Below are 19,184 nucleotides of genomic sequence, written 5' to 3' on the forward strand. Positions count from 1 at the left end.
AGTTAAAGACGCTATCTCAGAATGACATCTGTCACAAATAGGATTTATATAGGAATAAAAAGGAGCCAATTTATCCTTGGACATATGAGCCCTGTGCACAACTTTAAACTGTATTAATGAATGTTTAGCACATATGGATGATGTATTAACTAATTGAAGAATTTTATCCCAATTCTCAATAGGGATAGTAAGGTTAAGTTCTCTTTCCCAATCATTTTTAGTCTTATAAAAGGGCTCTGAATGTATCTTCATAATTATATTGTAAAGTTTTGATATTAGCCCTTTCTGAAAAGGGTTTAGTTCAAACAAATTCGCCAAAATACCTGAAGACACAAAATTTGGAAAAGTAGGAAGTACAGTATTTAAGAAGTTCCTAATCTGTAAATATTTTAAAAAATGAAATCTAGGCAAATTATATTTATTAGATAATTGCTCAAAAGAATAAAACAATTATCCAAAAATAAATCGGAAAATCGTAGTAATCCTTTAGACTTCCAAGCTGAATAACCTTGGTCTATAATAGAAGGATAAAAAAAGTAATTGGATACAATAGGAATATTTAAAACAAACTGAGTCAACCCAAAAAATTTCCGAAATTGAAACCATATACGTAAAGTATGTTTAACTATCAGGTTGTCAATTCGTTTCGGCAATTTAGAAAGAGCAAAGGGAAGAAAAGTCCCTAAAATAGAACCCAATGCAAATCCTTGTACAGATTTAATTTCCAGTTTCACCCAATGAGGGCTAAAAGATATATCCCAATCCTTTAACCAACATATCAAATATCAGATATTAACTGCCCAATAATAAAGATGAGAAGGTGATTATCAGGAAATCCTATACTAGGACTCCCAAGTCCCTTTACACATATGATTTCTGAATTTTTCTTGGTTTATAGTCTATGGCTTTATTCCTTCTACCAAAGTGTATTACCATACACTTCCTTACTCTGTATTCCATCTGCCTTTTCTTTGCACATTCAACTAATCTGTCCAAGTCCTTTTGCAGTCTCCCTACTTCCTTAACACTACCTGTCTTTCCCTTTATCTTTGTGTCTTCTGCTGACTTGATCACAAAGCCATCAATTCAGTTATCCAGATCATTAACATATAACATGAAATGCAGTGGACCCAGCACTCCCCTGTGGAACACCACTAATCACTAACAGCCAACCAGAAAATGGCCCCCTTATTTCCACTCTTCACCTTCTGCCCCAACTGCCAATCCTCTGTCCATGCTAGTAGCTTATCTGTAATATTATGGGCTCTTGTTTCATTGTCTCAAGAATGGCACCATGTTAAAGGCTTCCTAAAAATCCAAGTGAAAAACATTCACTGAATCTTCTTTGTTTGTCACTTCCTCAAAGAATTTCAATGGAATATAGTAGTCAGAATGGGCATGGCTTGGCTGGATGAATGGCTTGTTTCTGTAATTTTTGACTAACTCTGCAACTATAGGCATTACCAGTGAAGTTCACATCCCAAGTTATTTTCAAAATGTCTGTTGCATTTTGAGGAAACAATCAAAACATTTAAGTGTAGCAAGTATAGTATTTACGATTGTGTGGGAGTGTGATTTAAGTACTAGTATTGATTGAAAACTGATTAACATTTAGAAACTGGTAGTGAAATTAAACAGATTCTTGTCAGGTTACAAAGCTATGCAGGTTTTTTCTCTTCCCAGCTATTCTTTATCTTTGTCAATGATTTGGGCAAGGTGTTTGAATGTAACACTTGCAAGTTCTCTAATGTCATGATACTAAGTAGAAATGTGAGCTTGATGTAAACAAAGATTTATCAAGAGGATACAGACAGGCAAAGCAAGAGGCAAATAGAGTACAATGCAGGAAAAAAAATCTGAGCTTATTTCTTTTGGTAACATTCAATGGTTCCTCTACTATCTGTCAGGGCACTGGAGCAGGGATCCAATCACACACCCAGTACTGTGCACACAGTGATATTGAGTAACAAATCCCAAGGTGCAAGCAAAGTAAGCATCAAAGTTCAGGCAGAGATCAAAATAGCCAGAGAAATCAAAAAACCAGCATCAGCAAACAGACAGACACAAATGTTGGAAAGACTCAGGGAAAACTCACTGGCACAATCTGGCAACAAACAGCTGAAAACATGAGACTAAAATACACTGAACAATAAACAGAGAGGCAGATGATAGGTGGAGCTCAATGAGACAGAAGTAGCAGAAAAACAGGTAATAATGAGAAACAAGTGAGAGGCAGAGTACTCAGTAATACAGGGGCCGGAGTAGAGCAGGAGCAGGGAGAGGAGCATGTGGGGCATGAAAACAAACAAGAGCACATGGCAATCCAAAACCACAGAATGACGGCTAGGAGGAAAACACACAAAAAGACAAAGTTCAACTGGAGGTACTGACACTATCAGAGAATATATACAATACACAATCTGAAATTCTTATTCTTTGCAGATATCCATGAAAAAGAAGAAAACCCCAAAGATTGAATGACAGAAAGACAGTAGAACCCCAAAGCCCCCTTTCTCCCCACCCCATGCACAAGCAGCAGCAAAGCATCAACCCTTCCCCTCCCCTATTTGTTCCGGCTGGAAGCATCAATACTTGTCTTATGACAGTGTTTATTCAAACTCATGAGAACTGGGAGAGAGAGGGGAAGAGAGAGAGAGAGAGAGAGAGAGAGAGAGAGAGAGAGAGAGAGAGAGAGAGAGAGAGAGAGAGAGAGAGAGAGAGAGAGAGAGAGAGAGAGCGAGAGGGATCTGATGATCTGTGAGGCCTCGTTTGGTGACAGTGGCATGAAATTGGCCATCCACAGTGGCCACACTAGGCCTCACCCCAATGGCCTCTCCTGGAGGTATTGAAAATAGCTGGTGGGTGAGTGCCAACAGTCGGAATCCACCACCATAAAGAACCACAGTTTGAGTGCAGCTAGAGATCATGGACACCTACAGGACACCAGCCACCTTGAAAAGTAAAGAGACATTAAGGAGAGGAATTTAAGCTGTTTTGTGGATGAGATAGAAGTCACTCTCTGGTACCATTTTAACTTGCTGTCTCTCACTAACAAGGGAGAGAGAGGAGTCACCCTGATGCACCATCAATAACTCTCGGAGACGTGAGGTGAGATATAGGCTTTTATTGGCTGGAAGAAAGAACAAGCAGCAAGTGACCACCACACAACATCCTGGAGACTAAGGAATGGGCTGTGCCTCCAATCGCCTTTATACCGGGGTCCGTGGGAGGAGCCACAGGAGCAGTCAGCGGGGGGGGGGGGGGAGGGGGGCATGTCCAGACAGATATATGTAGTTTACCACACAACCCTTCCACAGCGAGATAGGAGACCAATTATATATTTTTAAGGAATAGATTTGGAAATTTTGATGCTCAAAAAACCTAGGCATTTTTGTACATTAGTCTTTGAAAGATAATATGAGTCTGCAACTGACAATTTGGAAGGCAAATTATGTGTTGCAAAATGATTTGAGTGCAAGAGTAAGGATTTTATGTTAATAGGTTTTAGTGAGACCACAACTAAAGTATTTTGTTTTTTTGAAAAGCAGACCAATGCACTTTAAGATTCACAATAATGGTTATTGGGATAATGGGTCTGTTACATGAGGAGAAATGTACTAGGCAATGGCCACTATTTTGTACAGTTTAGAATTATTGAGAGGTAATTGATATTTAAAATTCTTGATGGGGTCATCAGGTAGATTTGAGGAAGATGTCTTCTCAAGTGGAGGAGTCCAGAACTCAGAGGTAGCATCCCAAGCACAAGTGGTAGGCCATTTAGGGCTGGACTATATAGTAATCTTTACAGGGTGAAGAACCTGTAATTGAATTTTGCAATGACAATCACATATTAGTGGTCTGCCTTTCTACTTTTGACGGTATAATGTGGTAATTTTTGGAATGTATTGGTGGATCAGTGAACTAGCTGAATCATCTAATACACAAAAATACAACTGCAGATGCTGTGCATCAAAGAATACGTACACAATGCTGGAAGAACTCAGCAGGTCAGGCAGCATCCATGAGAAAAGAGTAGCCAACATTTTGGGCCGAGATCCTTCATCAGGAATGGGGGGGAAGAGATGGCCAAAGCCCAGTAACAGAGATGGGGGAGGGGGTAGGGCCTAGAGGCACCAGGTGGAAAACCAATCAGAGGAAAGATAAGGGGGGAGGGGGAGGGGATAAGCATGAAAGAACTGTAGAGATAAAGAAGCAGAAAGTTGAAAGGGGAGAGAGGCAGAGAGGGACCTGGGATAGGGGAAGGGGAAGGAGGAGGGGGAGAGAATTACCGGAAATTGGAGAATTCAGTATTCATACCACCAGGCTGGAGATCTACATCAGCGAGACCCAACGCAGATTGGGGGACCACTTTGTCGAGCACCTATGCTCTGTCCGTCACAATAGACAGGACCTCCCAATTGTCACCCACTTCAACTCTGCCTCTCACTCCCATCTAGATATGTCCATACATGGCCTTCGCTACTGCCATGATGAGGCCAATCTCAGGTTGGAGGAGCAACACCTCATCTACCGTCTGGGTAGCCTCCAGCCTGGTGGTATGAACATTGAGTTCTCCAATTTCCAGTAATTCCCTCCCCCTCCCCTTTCCCCTATTCCAGGTCCCTCTCTGCCTCTCTCCCCTTTCAACTTTCTGCTTCTTTATCTCTATAGTTCTTTCATGCTTATCCCCTCCCCCCCCCTTTATCTTTCCTCTGATTGGTTTTCCACCTGGTGCCTCTAGGCCCTATTCCCTCCCCTTTCTCTATTACTGGCCTTCGGTCCTCTCTTCCCCCCATTCTTGACGAAGGGTCTTGGCCCGAAACGTTGACTACTCTTTTCTCACGGATGCTGCCTGACCTGCTGAGTTCTTCCAGCGTTGTGTACATATTCTCTGAGTCATGTAATAGATAGTTAAAAATTTTAGAATTTACTGTCATAAACATAATACATAGAAAATAAATGGATCCTAGAAATTTCAGCTTAGATTATTAGGGTACAGGCACGTAACGTGCTTTTTAAAATTTTGTATCTGTTAAAATGTTCATATTCTTTACTGACAGTAATGCTTTAAATACTGACAGTATATGCTTGTAACAGAATTCTTAATTTCTAAATTTCATTAGAGCAGGCCACTTTATTTTTAGACAAATATGTCATTGGAGGTGTTAGCCAATCAAAGTATCAAATTAATGTTTAGGTATTGGACCTATATGAGCTTGGACACTTAGACTTGGTGTTGAGAATAATATACCTGAATTAGTGCACCAAAAATTGGTGAAATCTAATCTCTAGGCAAAGATTCCAAGAATGAAGTGCCAATGAACAGTATTATTTTTCTAGTTATTTGTAATCTTGCCAGAAGATCAATACTAAACACAATTGCAGACTTCTTGAAAAATTTTGCTTTTGCCTTGCATTAAATTCTTTAAATTTATTTGCCTTTCTTTAAGTTTATTTGCTTATTTGCAATTTGAAACCCTTGCTGATGAAAGGCATTGGGCATCCTACTATGAGGCTTCAAATTTCAGTTTTTTTTAAACTGACAAATAAAATTACATTTGTATGAACAACTAAATTATTTTAATGCATACTTCACAATATTGATCAGGGAAATTAATTACCATATACAGTGGATTCCTGTTAATTGGGACATACCGGGACCAGTACATTTTGGCCAAACTAAGCGACTGCCTCAATTAGCTGAAGTTTCATGGAAATAGTTAAAAAGGTATAAAACAGATAAACTACCATTTAACCCTGAGTAACGAAAATATATTTAAGTAAAATACAGAACAAATTAGAATTCTATCAATACTACTGCACTTCTAAAAAACTGTGTATTAGTTCCTAATAGCTATCAATAGAGGAATTCATCCACTATACACTGGCACATTCTTTCAATTAACTGTAAATGAACAAAATTAGCACAGACACCTAGTATGATAATGGGGACTGCCTTCATCCAATTTTCAACAATTGCATCCTCCAAATCTTCATTTTAGTTGTAACATTCAAGATGATTGTCGATACCTTCAATTTCTTTGTAGTTTCTAACTTGTTGAAGTAGTCAAATCAATTTACTTTCACTCCCAGCTGTTTCTGGAATCTCCAAGCCTGAAACCATAGTGAGCAAAACCCTTCTGAATTGTCTTACTGCTTATTTCTACCCAATTCTCATTAACGAAAATCACTGCTTTTTGAACATAAATAAAACATAATTGACGCTGTTTAAAAACTGTTTGCTCTAATGTCTACACAATTGTACACATCTGATGCTAGTTAGGAACTGTTCGCCAATAAAGTGGCACAGTGTCCCAAATAAACAAAGGGAATTCCAGCTATTTTATGATTAATTTTCATTCTTTAAAAGTGGCCCAAATAAGCGGATGCCCTGATTAACTGATGGCCCAATTAACCGGAATCCACTGTATTCCTATTCCTAATTATAATGTCAGTTATCTGTATGCAGCCTGTTCAGTTTCTAAGACTGATAAAAAACTCTGTCATTATGTTCCCAACAAGAAGAAATGATCTTCATGTTTAATGCAATTTGAAAATTAAGTATCTCCTAATTGTCCTCTGGGCTTCTTTGTTGTTGTTGAAACAGTACCTTGCTTCATGGCCATCGATCGATAGTCTGTATGGCTTCAGGTCCTTTGTGCAATAACAGAAGCTCTTAATCGATGATGAAAGATCAATAACTTGAAGTGTGAACTCCATTTCTCTCTCATAGATGCTGTCTGATTTCTGGGCATAGATTCAGTCGATGAAGTGACAATGAACAACATTATTTTTCGTTAGTAACATATTTTCCAGTTATTCATAGTTTTGCCAGAATCAAAGCAAATACAATTGTAGACTTCTTGAAAGATTTTACTTTTGTCTTGTATTAAATACTTTAAATTTATTTACATTTCTTTTGCTACTTGAAATCCTTGGTGATAAAGGACATTTACAAGAATATTCCAAGCATTTTAACTTATAATTTAACATTTCCAATATCTAGAGACTTTTTTTGCCTTACTGCTCTGAACCAATGTTTTATTTCAGATTTTCCCAAGCTGTAATTTTCTATGTTCATTTACACCTGTCAGCCTTTTAAGAACTTTTCGTTATTGTATATTCCTATCCTAACTTCTTTTCTCCTTCTGCAATGTCACCTTGCGTATAACCTCTTTCAGCTCCATTTACCACTGTATGTTGTTAACCTATTGATCTTTCAATCTCCTCTGCTTTCTCTAAACTTCCTACTCTAGTGCAGCTGAAAGATTTTGAGATTGTGTTCCCTTTACCAAGACAAAGACTCCGTTGACATTGCCAAAACTGTCAGCTGGATTCCAGTTGACCCTTTTCAACATGGCAGTTCTTAAAAATGTTGTACTGTCTATGGTAAACTATGTATACCTGTCTGGACACACCCCTCTGCTGACTGCTCCTGTGGCTCCTCCCACAGACCCCTTTATAAAGGCGATTGGGGGTACTGCTCCTCCCTCGGTCTCTGAGATGTCGTGCTCCCTTTTTGCTGTTAATAAAAGCCTATCATTTACTTCCAGTGTCCGAGAGTTATTGATGGTGCATCAATTTTATTAACAGCAATTTTAAAACATGAGAGCATTTTACGACCCGACAGATTGGATCTCGACCCTCAATCCCAGGAAGCCAGCGACGCTTTCGATCTGGCTAGCATGCTTCGAATCGTACCTGGAGGAGATTCATGTGACTGAGCTTGCCATGATGCACAGAGTTCTCCTCTCCAGGGTCAGTCCAAAAGTCTACTCCATGATCAGGGACCAAACGGACTACCAGGGTGCGCTGGATGCTCTCAGAAGACAATACCAGCGGTCGGTGAACACCATCTATGCAAGACATCGCTTAGCGACATGGCAGCAGCGGGCTGGAGAGTCGAGCGCTGAGTTTGTCCGGGCCCTACAGACACTCGTGTGGGCCTACAATTGCAGGAGGCTGACGGTGGAACAGCAAGCGGAGCTCCTAGTAAGAGATGCCTTTGTTACGGGGATCAGGTCAGTGTACATGCGCCAGCGGCTGCTGGAATACACCGATTTTACCTTACATTCGGCGAACCCTAACCCCAACTGTAAACCTGTGGCAACTAAAAGCAGGCGGTACAGCGTGGGGGACAGGGCCTTCATTAAGTCAGAGGTGCAGCGGCTGCTCAGAGAGGGCATCATTGAGCCAAGCACAAGTCCTTGGAGGGCCCAGGTGGTCGTTGTTTGGACCGGGCAGAAAAATAGGATGGTCGTGGACTTTAGCCAGACCATCAATAGGTTCACGCAGCTTGACGCGTACCCCCTACCCCGCATCGTGGATATGGTCAATCAGATAGCTCAGTACAAGGTGTACTCGACCATAGACCTAAAATCCGCTTACCATCAGCTCCCCCGCCCGGAGGACCGTCCCTACACCGCCTTCGAACTGGGCGGCAGGCTCTATCGCTTCTTGCGCGTCCCCTTCGGTGTCACAAATGGTGTTTCTGTCTTCCAGAGGGAAATGGACCAGATGGTGGACCAGTGCCAACTGAAGGACATGTTCCCATATCTGGATAACATCACCATCTGCGGTCACAACAGGCAGGATCACGACACCAACCTCCAACAATTTTTCCAAGTGGCCAAAGCTCTTAACCTTACCTATAACAGGGACAAGTGTGTGTTCGGAACCACCTGACTTGCTATCCTTGGGTATGTCGTGGAGAACGGAGTCATTGGCCCTGACCCCGACCGTATGTGCCCCCTGTTGGGAACTCCCTCTTCCCACCACCCTCAGAGCCCTCAAACGGTGCCTGGGCTTCTTTTCCTATTATGCCCAATGGGTCCCTCACTACGCAGTCAAGGCCTGCCCCCTGGTCAAGTCCATCGCATTTCCCCTCTCAGCCGAGGCCTGCGCGGCCTTCAGCTGCATTAAAGGGGACATTGCCAAAGAAATGATGCATGCGGTGGATGAGACCATTCCCTTCCAAGTGGAGAGTGACGCCTCTGACTTTGCGCTGGCAGCTACCCTCAATCAGGCAGGAAGGCCAGAAGCATTCTTCTCTCGTACCCTTCAAGGCTCTGAAATTCGGCACTCCGCAGTGGTGAAAGAAGCCCAGGCCATAATGGAAGCTATTAGGCACTGGAGGCACTATATCGCCAGCAAAAGGTTCACCTTGCTGACCGGGTACCAGTGCTCAGGTTTAGCAACCAACAGCGGGGCAAAATCAAAAATGATGAAATTTTGAGGTGGAGAATTGAACTGAGCCTCCTGATGCCCTATCCCGGGGAACATGTGCCAGCATGCAGCTTGACCGGCTATACGCCCTCTATGCAGATCTTTGCCACCCTGGGGTCACCCAGCTTTTCCATTTCGTGAAAGCCCGGAACCTGCCTTACTTCCTTGAGGAAATCAGGACGATGACCAGGGACTGCCAAGTCTGCGCTGAGTGCAAACCGCACTTCTACCGTCCTGAAAAGGCACAACTTAGCAAGGCCACCCGTCCCTTTGAGCGACTGAGTGTCGACTTTAAGGGCCCCCTTCCTCCACTGACTGCAATGTGTACTTTCTTAACATAATCGACAAGTACTCGCGGTTCCCCTTTGCCATCCCCTGCCCCGATAGCACTACCACGTCCGTCATAAAAGCCCTGCGCCAGCTCTTCACTCTGTTCGGATATCCCTGCTATATCCACAGTGATAGAGGGTCCTCGTTTATGAGTGATGAGCTGCGCCAATACCTGCTGGCTAGGGGTATTGCTACTAGTAGGACCACGAGCTATAATCCCCGGGGGAATGGACAGGTGGAGACTGAGAATGCCACGGTGTGGAAGGCCACACTCTTAGCCCTTAGGTCAAAGGGATTGCCGGTCTTTCGCTGGCAGGAGGTCCTCCTCGAGGCACTCCACTCCATCCGCTCCCTGTTATGCATATCCACCAATGCCACCCCTCATGAGCGACTCTTTTCTTTTCCCAGGAAGTCTGCCACTGGGACCACCCTGGGATAACAGTTTAGTTGCAATAGTGAGTTAGGAGCACTTGATGTTTGTCCTGATATAAGTCCTTGGGAATGGTCCATATATCAGTGTATACTCATTTACACAGTTGCTCAAATGAACCTCAACAAGGACCCTTGTAGCCTTTTCTTGGTATTCTTTGTAAATACATTTTCTACAACAAAATAAGTGAGGTCTCATCTTCATTGCAGCTGGCCCAAGGACAGCATGCATTGTAAGTGTAACTCCGATGGGGAGGGCACCTCCCACTGTCAGCCAAGCAACATCTTGATCTTGTCAATGAGTTCCAGCAATGAGGCATTCTGCCAAGTTAATTTTACAGTCTGGTCAGGTTAGCATCTCACAGATTCCACTATTTCCTTCTCCTGCAGTGCCTCCAAGATATTTCACATTGACTACCATATGATGGACTTGTGGTCAGACTTGTTTTTCTGAATCGAACATTGTACCCTTGCAACACTGGAGGCAGATAGAACTTTAATATTCAGTGACACTTGCTTGAGCTTGCTTACTTAGGTTTGACATATAGCTTGTTGCAGCCACATGCAAAGATAGCCATCAAGACAAAGGCAAGTTGGTTATGCTTTTCTCCTTTTGGGAACTCCAGATTAAACAGAAAAAAGCAGAGTATGGGCCACAAGTGCAGCAACACTCAGAGCACATCACACCAGGTTACCAGGTTCCTGCCATTCATCGAGGAGCGTCACTCCCACAATCTCAGTTTTCCTTTAAATTTGCCTATCCAGACCATTTTTGTTACACGCCTTGCCCCTCCCCCCATATCAGAACCCCGCACCTCCAGGAAGTCAAATGATGATGAAGAACAGTGAACTGTTGCTGAAAAGCAAAGCCTCGCTCTCTGTGTAGTTGATTCTGGTCCCTGATGCCAACTCAGACTGGCCACAGCTGCTAATCTATCTGGGGAATAACCTTGGATCTGAGCAGAAGTTAGTGATGCACAGGAGGCTTCAAACGTTACTCAGAGCAAATTCTATAGAAATCATTCATAAGCTAACTGCAAGTCCTTTAAGATTCCCTTTAAATAATATATTTGGTGTTTGTTGCATGGTAGGCTGGCTGCAGCTGAATGGCTAATCTTCAGCAAGAGATTAATACATGGCAGTAACCATAGCTTTGGATTTCATTTTGGTAGTAATATTATTAATTTGCAGACCGATTTAAATCATAATTGACCTACTCTGTGCAAGACAGTTACATCAGTACCTTTCCCAACATAGCATTGGAATAACTTGTACTATAAAGGTGTCATGTATTGCACACAAGTTATATTGAATCATGTTAACTAGTAGCACTCTAACAATGGTTGCAATGGCACTGAAATTTTGTAGCCACCACATCGTTAAATGTACATTTAAATGGTATTTATATTCTGGAACATTCTGGAATATTAGACACCAGAGTGTAAACTTGCCCATTTTATTTGTATTGTGGATCCTGGAAGCCAGGACACTTTAGGTGCACAAAATAAGAAAATTATGTCCTTATTTTTGTATTGTGAGCTTAGAACATAAATCCTCGAGCTCACAATTATTTAGCCATAAAGCTGTCCTTCCCCTTATCTTAGAAAGGATGTGCTGACACTGGAGAGGGTTCAAAAGAGGTTCATGAAAATGAATCTAGGTTTGAATGACTTGTCAGATGAAGAGTATTTGGTTGCGCTGGGCCTGTATTCACTAGAATTCAGAAGAATGAGGGGTGACCTAATTGAAACCTGTCAACTAGTGAGAAGCCTTAATAGTCTGGATGTAGAGCAGATGTTTCCTATGGTGGGAGAGTCTAAGATTAGAGGGCACAGCCTCAGAAGAGAGGGGCATCCTTTTAGAATGGAGATGAGGAGGAATTTCTTTAGCCAGAGTGTGGTGAATCCGTGGAGGCCAAGTCTTTATCTATGTTTAAGGCAGAGATTGATAGATTCTTGACTGGACGTGGCATGAAGAGATACAGGGAGAAGGCAGGAGATCGGGGCTGAGAAGAAAAATGGATCAGCCATGATGAAATGGCAGAGCATACTCTATAAGACCATAAGACCATTAGACATAGGAGCAGAATTGGGCCATTCATCCCATTGAGTCTGGTCTACCATTCCATCATGGCTGATCCCAGATCCCACTCAGCCCCATACAACTGCCTTCTTGTCATATCCTTTGATGTATGTTCCCTTCAATCAGGGAACAATCGACTTCCGCCTTAAATATACGCACGGACTTGGCCTGCACCACAGTCTGTGGCAGAGCATTCCACAGATTTACTGTTCTCAGGCTAAAACAATTCCTTCTTAGCTCTGTTCTAATGTGTCACCTGTTAATTTTGAGGCTGTGCCCTGTAGCTCTGGATACTCCCACCATAGAAAACATTCTCCCCACATCCACACTATCTAGTCCTTTCAACATTCTGTAGGTTTCAATGAGATCACCCTTCCTTCTAAATTTCAGTGAGTACAGGCCCAAATATGCTGAACACTCCTCATAAGTTAACCCCTTTCAATCTCGGAATCATCCTCGTGAACTTTCTCTGGATTCTTCCCAATGACAACATATCCTTTCTGAGATATGGGGCCCAAAATTGTTGACAATACTCCAAGTGTGGCCTGACTAGTGTCTTATAAGGCCTCAGTATTATCTCCTTGCTTTTTCAGTATAATCTATTCCTCTTGAAATAAATGACAACATTGCATTTGCCTTCTTTACCACACACTCAACCTGTAAATTAACCTTATGGGAGACTTGCACAAGGACTAGTAAGTCCCTCTCCACAGCTGATGTTTGAACCTTATCCCCATTTAGATAATAGTCTGCATTATTCCTTTACCAAAATGCATTATCATACATTTTCCAACACTGTATTCCATTGCCACTTTTTTGCCCATTCTTCCAATAAGTCCTGCTGCAATCGCATCGTTTCTTCAGCACTATCTATCCCTCCACCTTTCATTGTACCATCCACAAACTTTGCCACAAAGCCATCAATTCCATTATCTAAATCATTGACAAACAACGTAAAAAGCAGTGGTCCCAATACTGACACCTGAGGAACACCACTAGTCACTGGCAGCCAACTAGCAAAGGTCTCTTTTATTCCCACTCATTGCCTCCTGCCAATCTGAAGCCATGCCAGTATCTTCCCTGAAATGCCATGGGATTTTCTCTTGTTAAGCAGCCTCATGTGTGGTGCCTTATCAAATGCCTTCTGAAAATCCAAGTAAATGACATCCACTGCCTCTCCTTTGTCAACCCTGCTTGCTACGTCCTCGAAGATCTCTAACAGATTTGTCAGGCAAGATCTCCCTTTACAGAAACCATGCTGACTTTGACTTATTTTATCATTAGTCTCCAAGTACCTCGAAACTTCATCCATACTAGTAGATTCTAACACTTCCCCAATCACTGAAGTTGGGCTCATTGGCCTATAGTTTCCATTCTTGTGCCTTCCTCCCTTCTTAAAGAGTGGAGTGACATTTGCAATTTTCCATTCCTCCAGGACCATGCCAGAATCAAGTGATTCTTGAAAAATCATGACCAATGCATCCGTTATCTCTTCAGACTCTATGGACCAAATGGCCTAATTCTGCCCATATATCTTATGGTCTTAGTCAGGAACAACAGTCAGCATTATTACATTTTAAGAATTAAGATTATTGTCAAATTATATAGACAGGAAGTTTGATAAATTCTTTAGGAGATGAGATAGATTGTAGTCTATTAATCTCAAGGGAATCCTATGATTTAAATGTAAGCAATTTAATATTTTAATTATTTCTTGATGAATGTTTCCTATTTTTGTTATCCAATCATATCAGATGAGATAGGAAGCTGTTAAAGTCAGTTTCTCCTGGTGGAATTGATGGGGCTCAGTATTTAATAATGTATATTTTTTTAATGCTGCCAACTATCTGACCTTGGACACTGCCTTTGTTTTCTTCAGTGTCTCTTCAGATTATAACCTAAGGGTTGCATTAATGTTATAAAACACAGAATCCCATACCCAAACAATTATAAGTTGGCAAAATGCACAATTCCACATGCATTATTAGTATGGGCATAGAATGGTTTGCTGCTAATCAGTAGGATTCTTATTGGATCAAAACATGTAACCCAGAAAATGTCTTAGTTTAGAGATTTATGAAATTAAAAAAAAATGCAGGCATTGCTGGCGCTAGCACAAATCCTGCATTTATTGCCCATAGGAGAATTGAAATGAGCTGCTCTCTTTTCAATGCTGCAGATAGTTCAATGAAAGCACTTCCACTGAAGCTTTCAGTAGGGACTTCTAGGTTTTTCAGCCAGTGATGCCAATGAAACAAGCAGAAGGATGATGTTTAGTTCCATTTAACAGTTTTCAAGTCATGAAGTAATCTGTGTAGGCAAGCTGAAAAATGACAAAGAACATTCAAACCTGAAAATTGTCATCTCCCACCACAGGATTTCTGATAGCCTCCCACTGAGGCATTATCAATGGCATTATCATCATCAAATTGTGAGCTGTAAATTCCTGGAAGTCATTATTGACCAGAAATTTAACTGGACCCACTATTTAAATACTAGAACAAAACCTTGTCCAAAGCTAGGTTTTGCATGATGAGTGATTCCTGGTCCCTTTCTCTTGCTCCACAACCTGTACAGTTTTTCCACAATTTTCAAGGCAAAATTCTGCAGTGTCAGAATGCCACATCAGTCAAGAAGGTAGATGGTGTTCAGGGCATAGCAGGTGACTTGATTAAAACATATTAAATTAGGATCAGGGAAGAAAAGTTCAGCACTTTGAGCATGGTCTGCCTTTCAATATAATCATGGATGATCATCTAAATACTAGATTTTCTACTATAGTCTCCCTGTCTCTTTATCAATGTATCCTTTATAACTTTCACATACAGTATAGAAATTTGTTTACTGCCTTAAAAATGCTCATTGACAGCCACTCCAGTACAAATTCCACAGCTTCGCCACTGTCTGAAGGAAGAAACTATAGCTCATTATCATTCTAAATGCCTTGATTCAAATTGTGAGAGCATAATGTATCATTCTATACACCCCAGCAAGGGGAAACATTCTTCTTGTGTACCTAGCCTTTTAGCTATCAATTTGGTGGGTCAGCAGCATCAGTGGGAGGAAAGAAATTGTCATCATTTCAGGACCCATAGATGTTGCTGGACTTGCTGAGCTCCATATTCTAGCATCTGCAGTCTCCTATGTTACCATCCGAATTTAGTAAGTTTCAATTAGTTATCCTCATTCTTATAAATTTTCATGAACACAAACCTAGTAAATGTGATCTCTTCTTGGATGGTGGCCCTGCCATCAATATAGTGAGACTTTGCTTGCTTTCTTTATGGCAAGTATATTCTTTCTTAGGAAAGGAATTTAAAATTGCAGGCAACATTCCAAGTGTAAGCTCATCAAATCCCTGTAGAATTTTAGTGGGATGTCTTTGCTTTGTAATCAAATTCTTTTGGTATGAAAGTCAATATGCTATTTGCTGTGTCTGATTGGGATTCTGTACTCCACTTTAATTGTTTACAAATGCATTGCCATAGTTTGACAAGCTTTCACAACATCTGTTAAATGCTTGGAAGGACAGAGCGTACATTGCAATGCTACCGCCAGCAAATTTCCCTCCAGGTACTTCTTTATCCTGACTTAGAAATATTCTGTTGTTCTTTTATTATTTCCTGGCTCAAAATCCTGGACAGCGTTATGGGAGAAATTTCATCACTTTAACTGTTGCAATTTAAAAAAGTGACTCATCACAAGCTTTGAGAATGATTCAGGATAGGCAATAATGGAAAAAAGATTGGACATAAGATATTTGAGCAGTTTGCAATAATTAAACTTCTGCAAAATTGTTTGAAATTATTTGTCCATACAATCTCCAGGAGATGTATTATGCTAATGAAATGTCCCTTTTCTCTACATTTTACAGAATTTGAAGCAAACAGTTCTCGCATATTTGAGGATCCGAAATTGGATGCAGCCTCTGTGTCTACAGAAATTTCTCAGTATGATGCCAGCAAACATTCCCCTGTCTTTTATGGTCATATGGTAGCAAAGGTATTTATTTGCCAAAGATTTTAATAGACTTTAAATTTATTTCTCTGGATATCAAAAGTTGTAACAGGAATTTAAAAAGACACTGTGCAGTACATAAAATTGTGCGAACTTTAACTTCAATAACACAAATTAAAGCTTTTATGTGTTATTACATGAACAGTATGCAAAGAGCATAATCTCAAATATGCTTCTATTCTATTACTTGCACTCTTCACTGTATTTATTTGTGTATATAAACTGTCTAGTCTGAGCTTCACACAAGCAAAGAACTTCATTCCATGCTTGTGTACAGTTCTGTGCCAAAGTTTTAGACACATACTTTATATATATATAGCTAGAGTACCTTAGACTTTTGCATAGTCCTGAAGTAATTTTATGTATTGCACTGTACTGTTGCCACAAAAAAAAACAAATTTCGTGATATATGTGAGTGATGATAAACCTGATTCTGATACGAGTCTGTATTGTGAACTGAGAGTGGGAAGGTGCAGGGAGAGGGGAATCATGATTAGGAAAAGGCAAAGGGAGAGGGCAGTGAGCAGGAAGCAACAGAGAGACATTCTCTAATGATCTATAAACCAATTGTTTGGAGTCAAATGGCTTTACCTGGTATCTCAGAGCTGGGTGTGTCTGCATCCACGCCACCCCCAACCCTGGTACTCCTTCTCTGCCACCTGTCCCCCCCCCCCCCCCCCGCAGCGCTCCACTCTCACCATTCCCAACATCCTTTGCACCTGCCAGATTTAAAAACTTACTCTCATCTCCACGTTGACTAATACAGTACTGTGCAAAACTCTTAGGTATCCTAGCTATATCTATGTGCCCAAGACTTTTGCACAGTGCTGTATATAGCAATAAATTAAACTCAAACTGATGAACTATTTAGCAATTCTTATAAATTGTGAACAATTGACTTGACCTTCTGGTATTTTTCAAGGGAGAATGCAGGTATTAAAAATATTTGTCTAGAAGTTCTAGCAGAATCAAGCATTAGGTAGCAGGAATAAAAACAATTTCTATTTCAGTTAATAGGCATCCACTGAAATCAAGCCTTTGGTGTAGGTGAACAGGCAATGAATACTTTTGAAGTTAGAAATAGATTACCTGGTACTTGGACTGAGGATGGAATCATGAAGCTAAACAGCAAATTAAGTCTGTGTTCTTGTAAGGGAATTAGGTGCAAGTTGTAGACCTTGCTTTTCACAGTAAATATGTGAATTTTTAGGACGTATATTAACTTCAATGCTAAATGTAAGTGGTTTCTGCTCATAGGATTTTCTAGTAATAGGAATGAAAAACATTGAGTTTTCTGATGTAAATCTATATGGCACTTTCAACAGTGACTTGCGTTTCTTCAAACTATGAAACAGTTTCTCCTGCTAACCATTTAAATCAAGTGTGATTTTGTGCCACAATGCAGTACTGCTTCTTCGATAGTAACTGTTAAGTTAACTGATGATGGATGCCAACTACTTCATCATTAGTCTCTCCGTTTATATTTTTTTATAACTAAGATAAATTTGTTGAAGCTGTTCTGATGTCACCTGTCATTATGCTTCCATTTCTTCATGCAGCCCTGCAATTACATTTTTCTGTCACATTGATTGCTTGAACCAATGAGTCACTGTGGAAGTTATTACATGAACAGTGAGCAATGAGCATAATCTCAAATATGGTTATGCTTGACCTAACTTTACTAGTGTTAGTTTGGTGCTATGTCTGTCAGCTGTAGAATAATCAAATCAATCACTGTTACCACTAATCGATGAGGATGCTCGAAAGCACATATCTGGTCTTGACAGTGAAGCTGCTGAAGTACAACCAAATTTATTTTCATTTCAAGATCTTTTGGAATTACTAAACAACAGAATTCTGAGTGTGCTTAATGCTTATCGCTTCAGCGGCCTGCATATAGCTGTAATTTAGCCCTTGTTATAATTAATTAAATTTTGTGAAGTGGAAAATACTAAAGCAGCACCTCATGGATCTAGTTATTGTTCAATTTCCTTTGCAAAGTGTAAATAATTATTCTACGAAACTTTTGCATTCCATTGACTATTCCAGTGGCAAACAGTCTTCAATTCAGCAGCACCTTTAATAATTTGTGAGAACTCATGGAGTTCCAAGGAATGCTGAAAGATTCAAGTCCCAGACATTTAATTGCCTGTTTTGCTTTCATGTAGGTAAAACTTTATCAGTCAGGTAAAACTTTTTTCATGTTTATACAAGTGCTACACGTACCCTTTAACTTCCTCTTTCACCACCATTTAGGGCCCCAAACAGTCCTTCCATGTAACACATCAGCTGGCAGTCTGTTGGTGTCATCTATTGTATCTGGTGCTCTCAGTGCGGTCTCCTCTACATTGGTGAATCCCAACATAAATTGGGGCACCACTTCATCAAGAACCTTCGTTCCATCTGTCACAACAGGTGTGATTTCCAATGACCACCCATTTTAATTCTACTTCTCATTCCAACATGTCAGTCCATGGCTTCATCTACTATTATGATGAGCCACTCTCAGGTTGGAGAGCAATACTCATATTTCTATCAGAATAGCCTGCAACTTGGTGGCATGAACATTGATTTCTCTAACGTCTGATAATATTTCCCCCTCCCCATTCTCTCTTTTTCCATCAGCCACTGGCTCCCCTCTTACCCATATAACCATATACCAATTACAGCACGGAAACAGGCCATCTCGGCCCTTCTAGTTCGTGCCGAACGCTTACTGTCATCTAGTCCCACCTATCTGCCCTCAGCCCATAACCCTCCATTCCTTTCCTGTCCATATACCTATCCAATTTTTTTTAAATGACAAAATCGAACCTGCCTCTACCACTTCTACCGGAAGCTCATTCCACACAGCTACCACTCTCTGAGTAAAGAAGTTCCCCCTCGTGTTACCCCTGAACTTTTGCCCCTTAACTCTCAACTCATGTCCTCTAGTTTGAATCTCTCCTACTCTCAATAGAAAAAGCCTATGCATGTCAACTCTATCAATCCCCCTTATAATTTTAAATACCTCTATCAAGTTCCCCCCTCAACCTTCTATGCTTCAAAGAATAAAGACCTAACTTGTTCAACCTTTCTCTGTAACTTAGGTGCTGAATCCC

At 40.8% G+C, this 19,184-nt stretch overlaps 1 protein-coding gene across 1 annotated transcript in view; it reads left to right on the forward strand.

The window, feature by feature from the left end:
- iqck (IQ motif containing K) overlaps nucleotides 1-19,184 on the forward strand; it is a 98,698-nt gene that overhangs the window by 5,014 nt on the left and 74,500 nt on the right. Inside the window, exon 2 of the mRNA XM_059979414.1 lies at nucleotides 15,941-16,068. Coding sequence (XP_059835397.1) covers nucleotides 15,941-16,068 — 128 coding nt within the window. The remainder of the gene's footprint in view (nucleotides 1-15,940; nucleotides 16,069-19,184) is intronic.

This window comes from Hypanus sabinus, chromosome 9, assembly GCF_030144855.1.
Source record: "Hypanus sabinus isolate sHypSab1 chromosome 9, sHypSab1.hap1, whole genome shotgun sequence".
Classification (NCBI taxonomy): domain Eukaryota; kingdom Metazoa; phylum Chordata; class Chondrichthyes; order Myliobatiformes; family Dasyatidae; genus Hypanus; species Hypanus sabinus.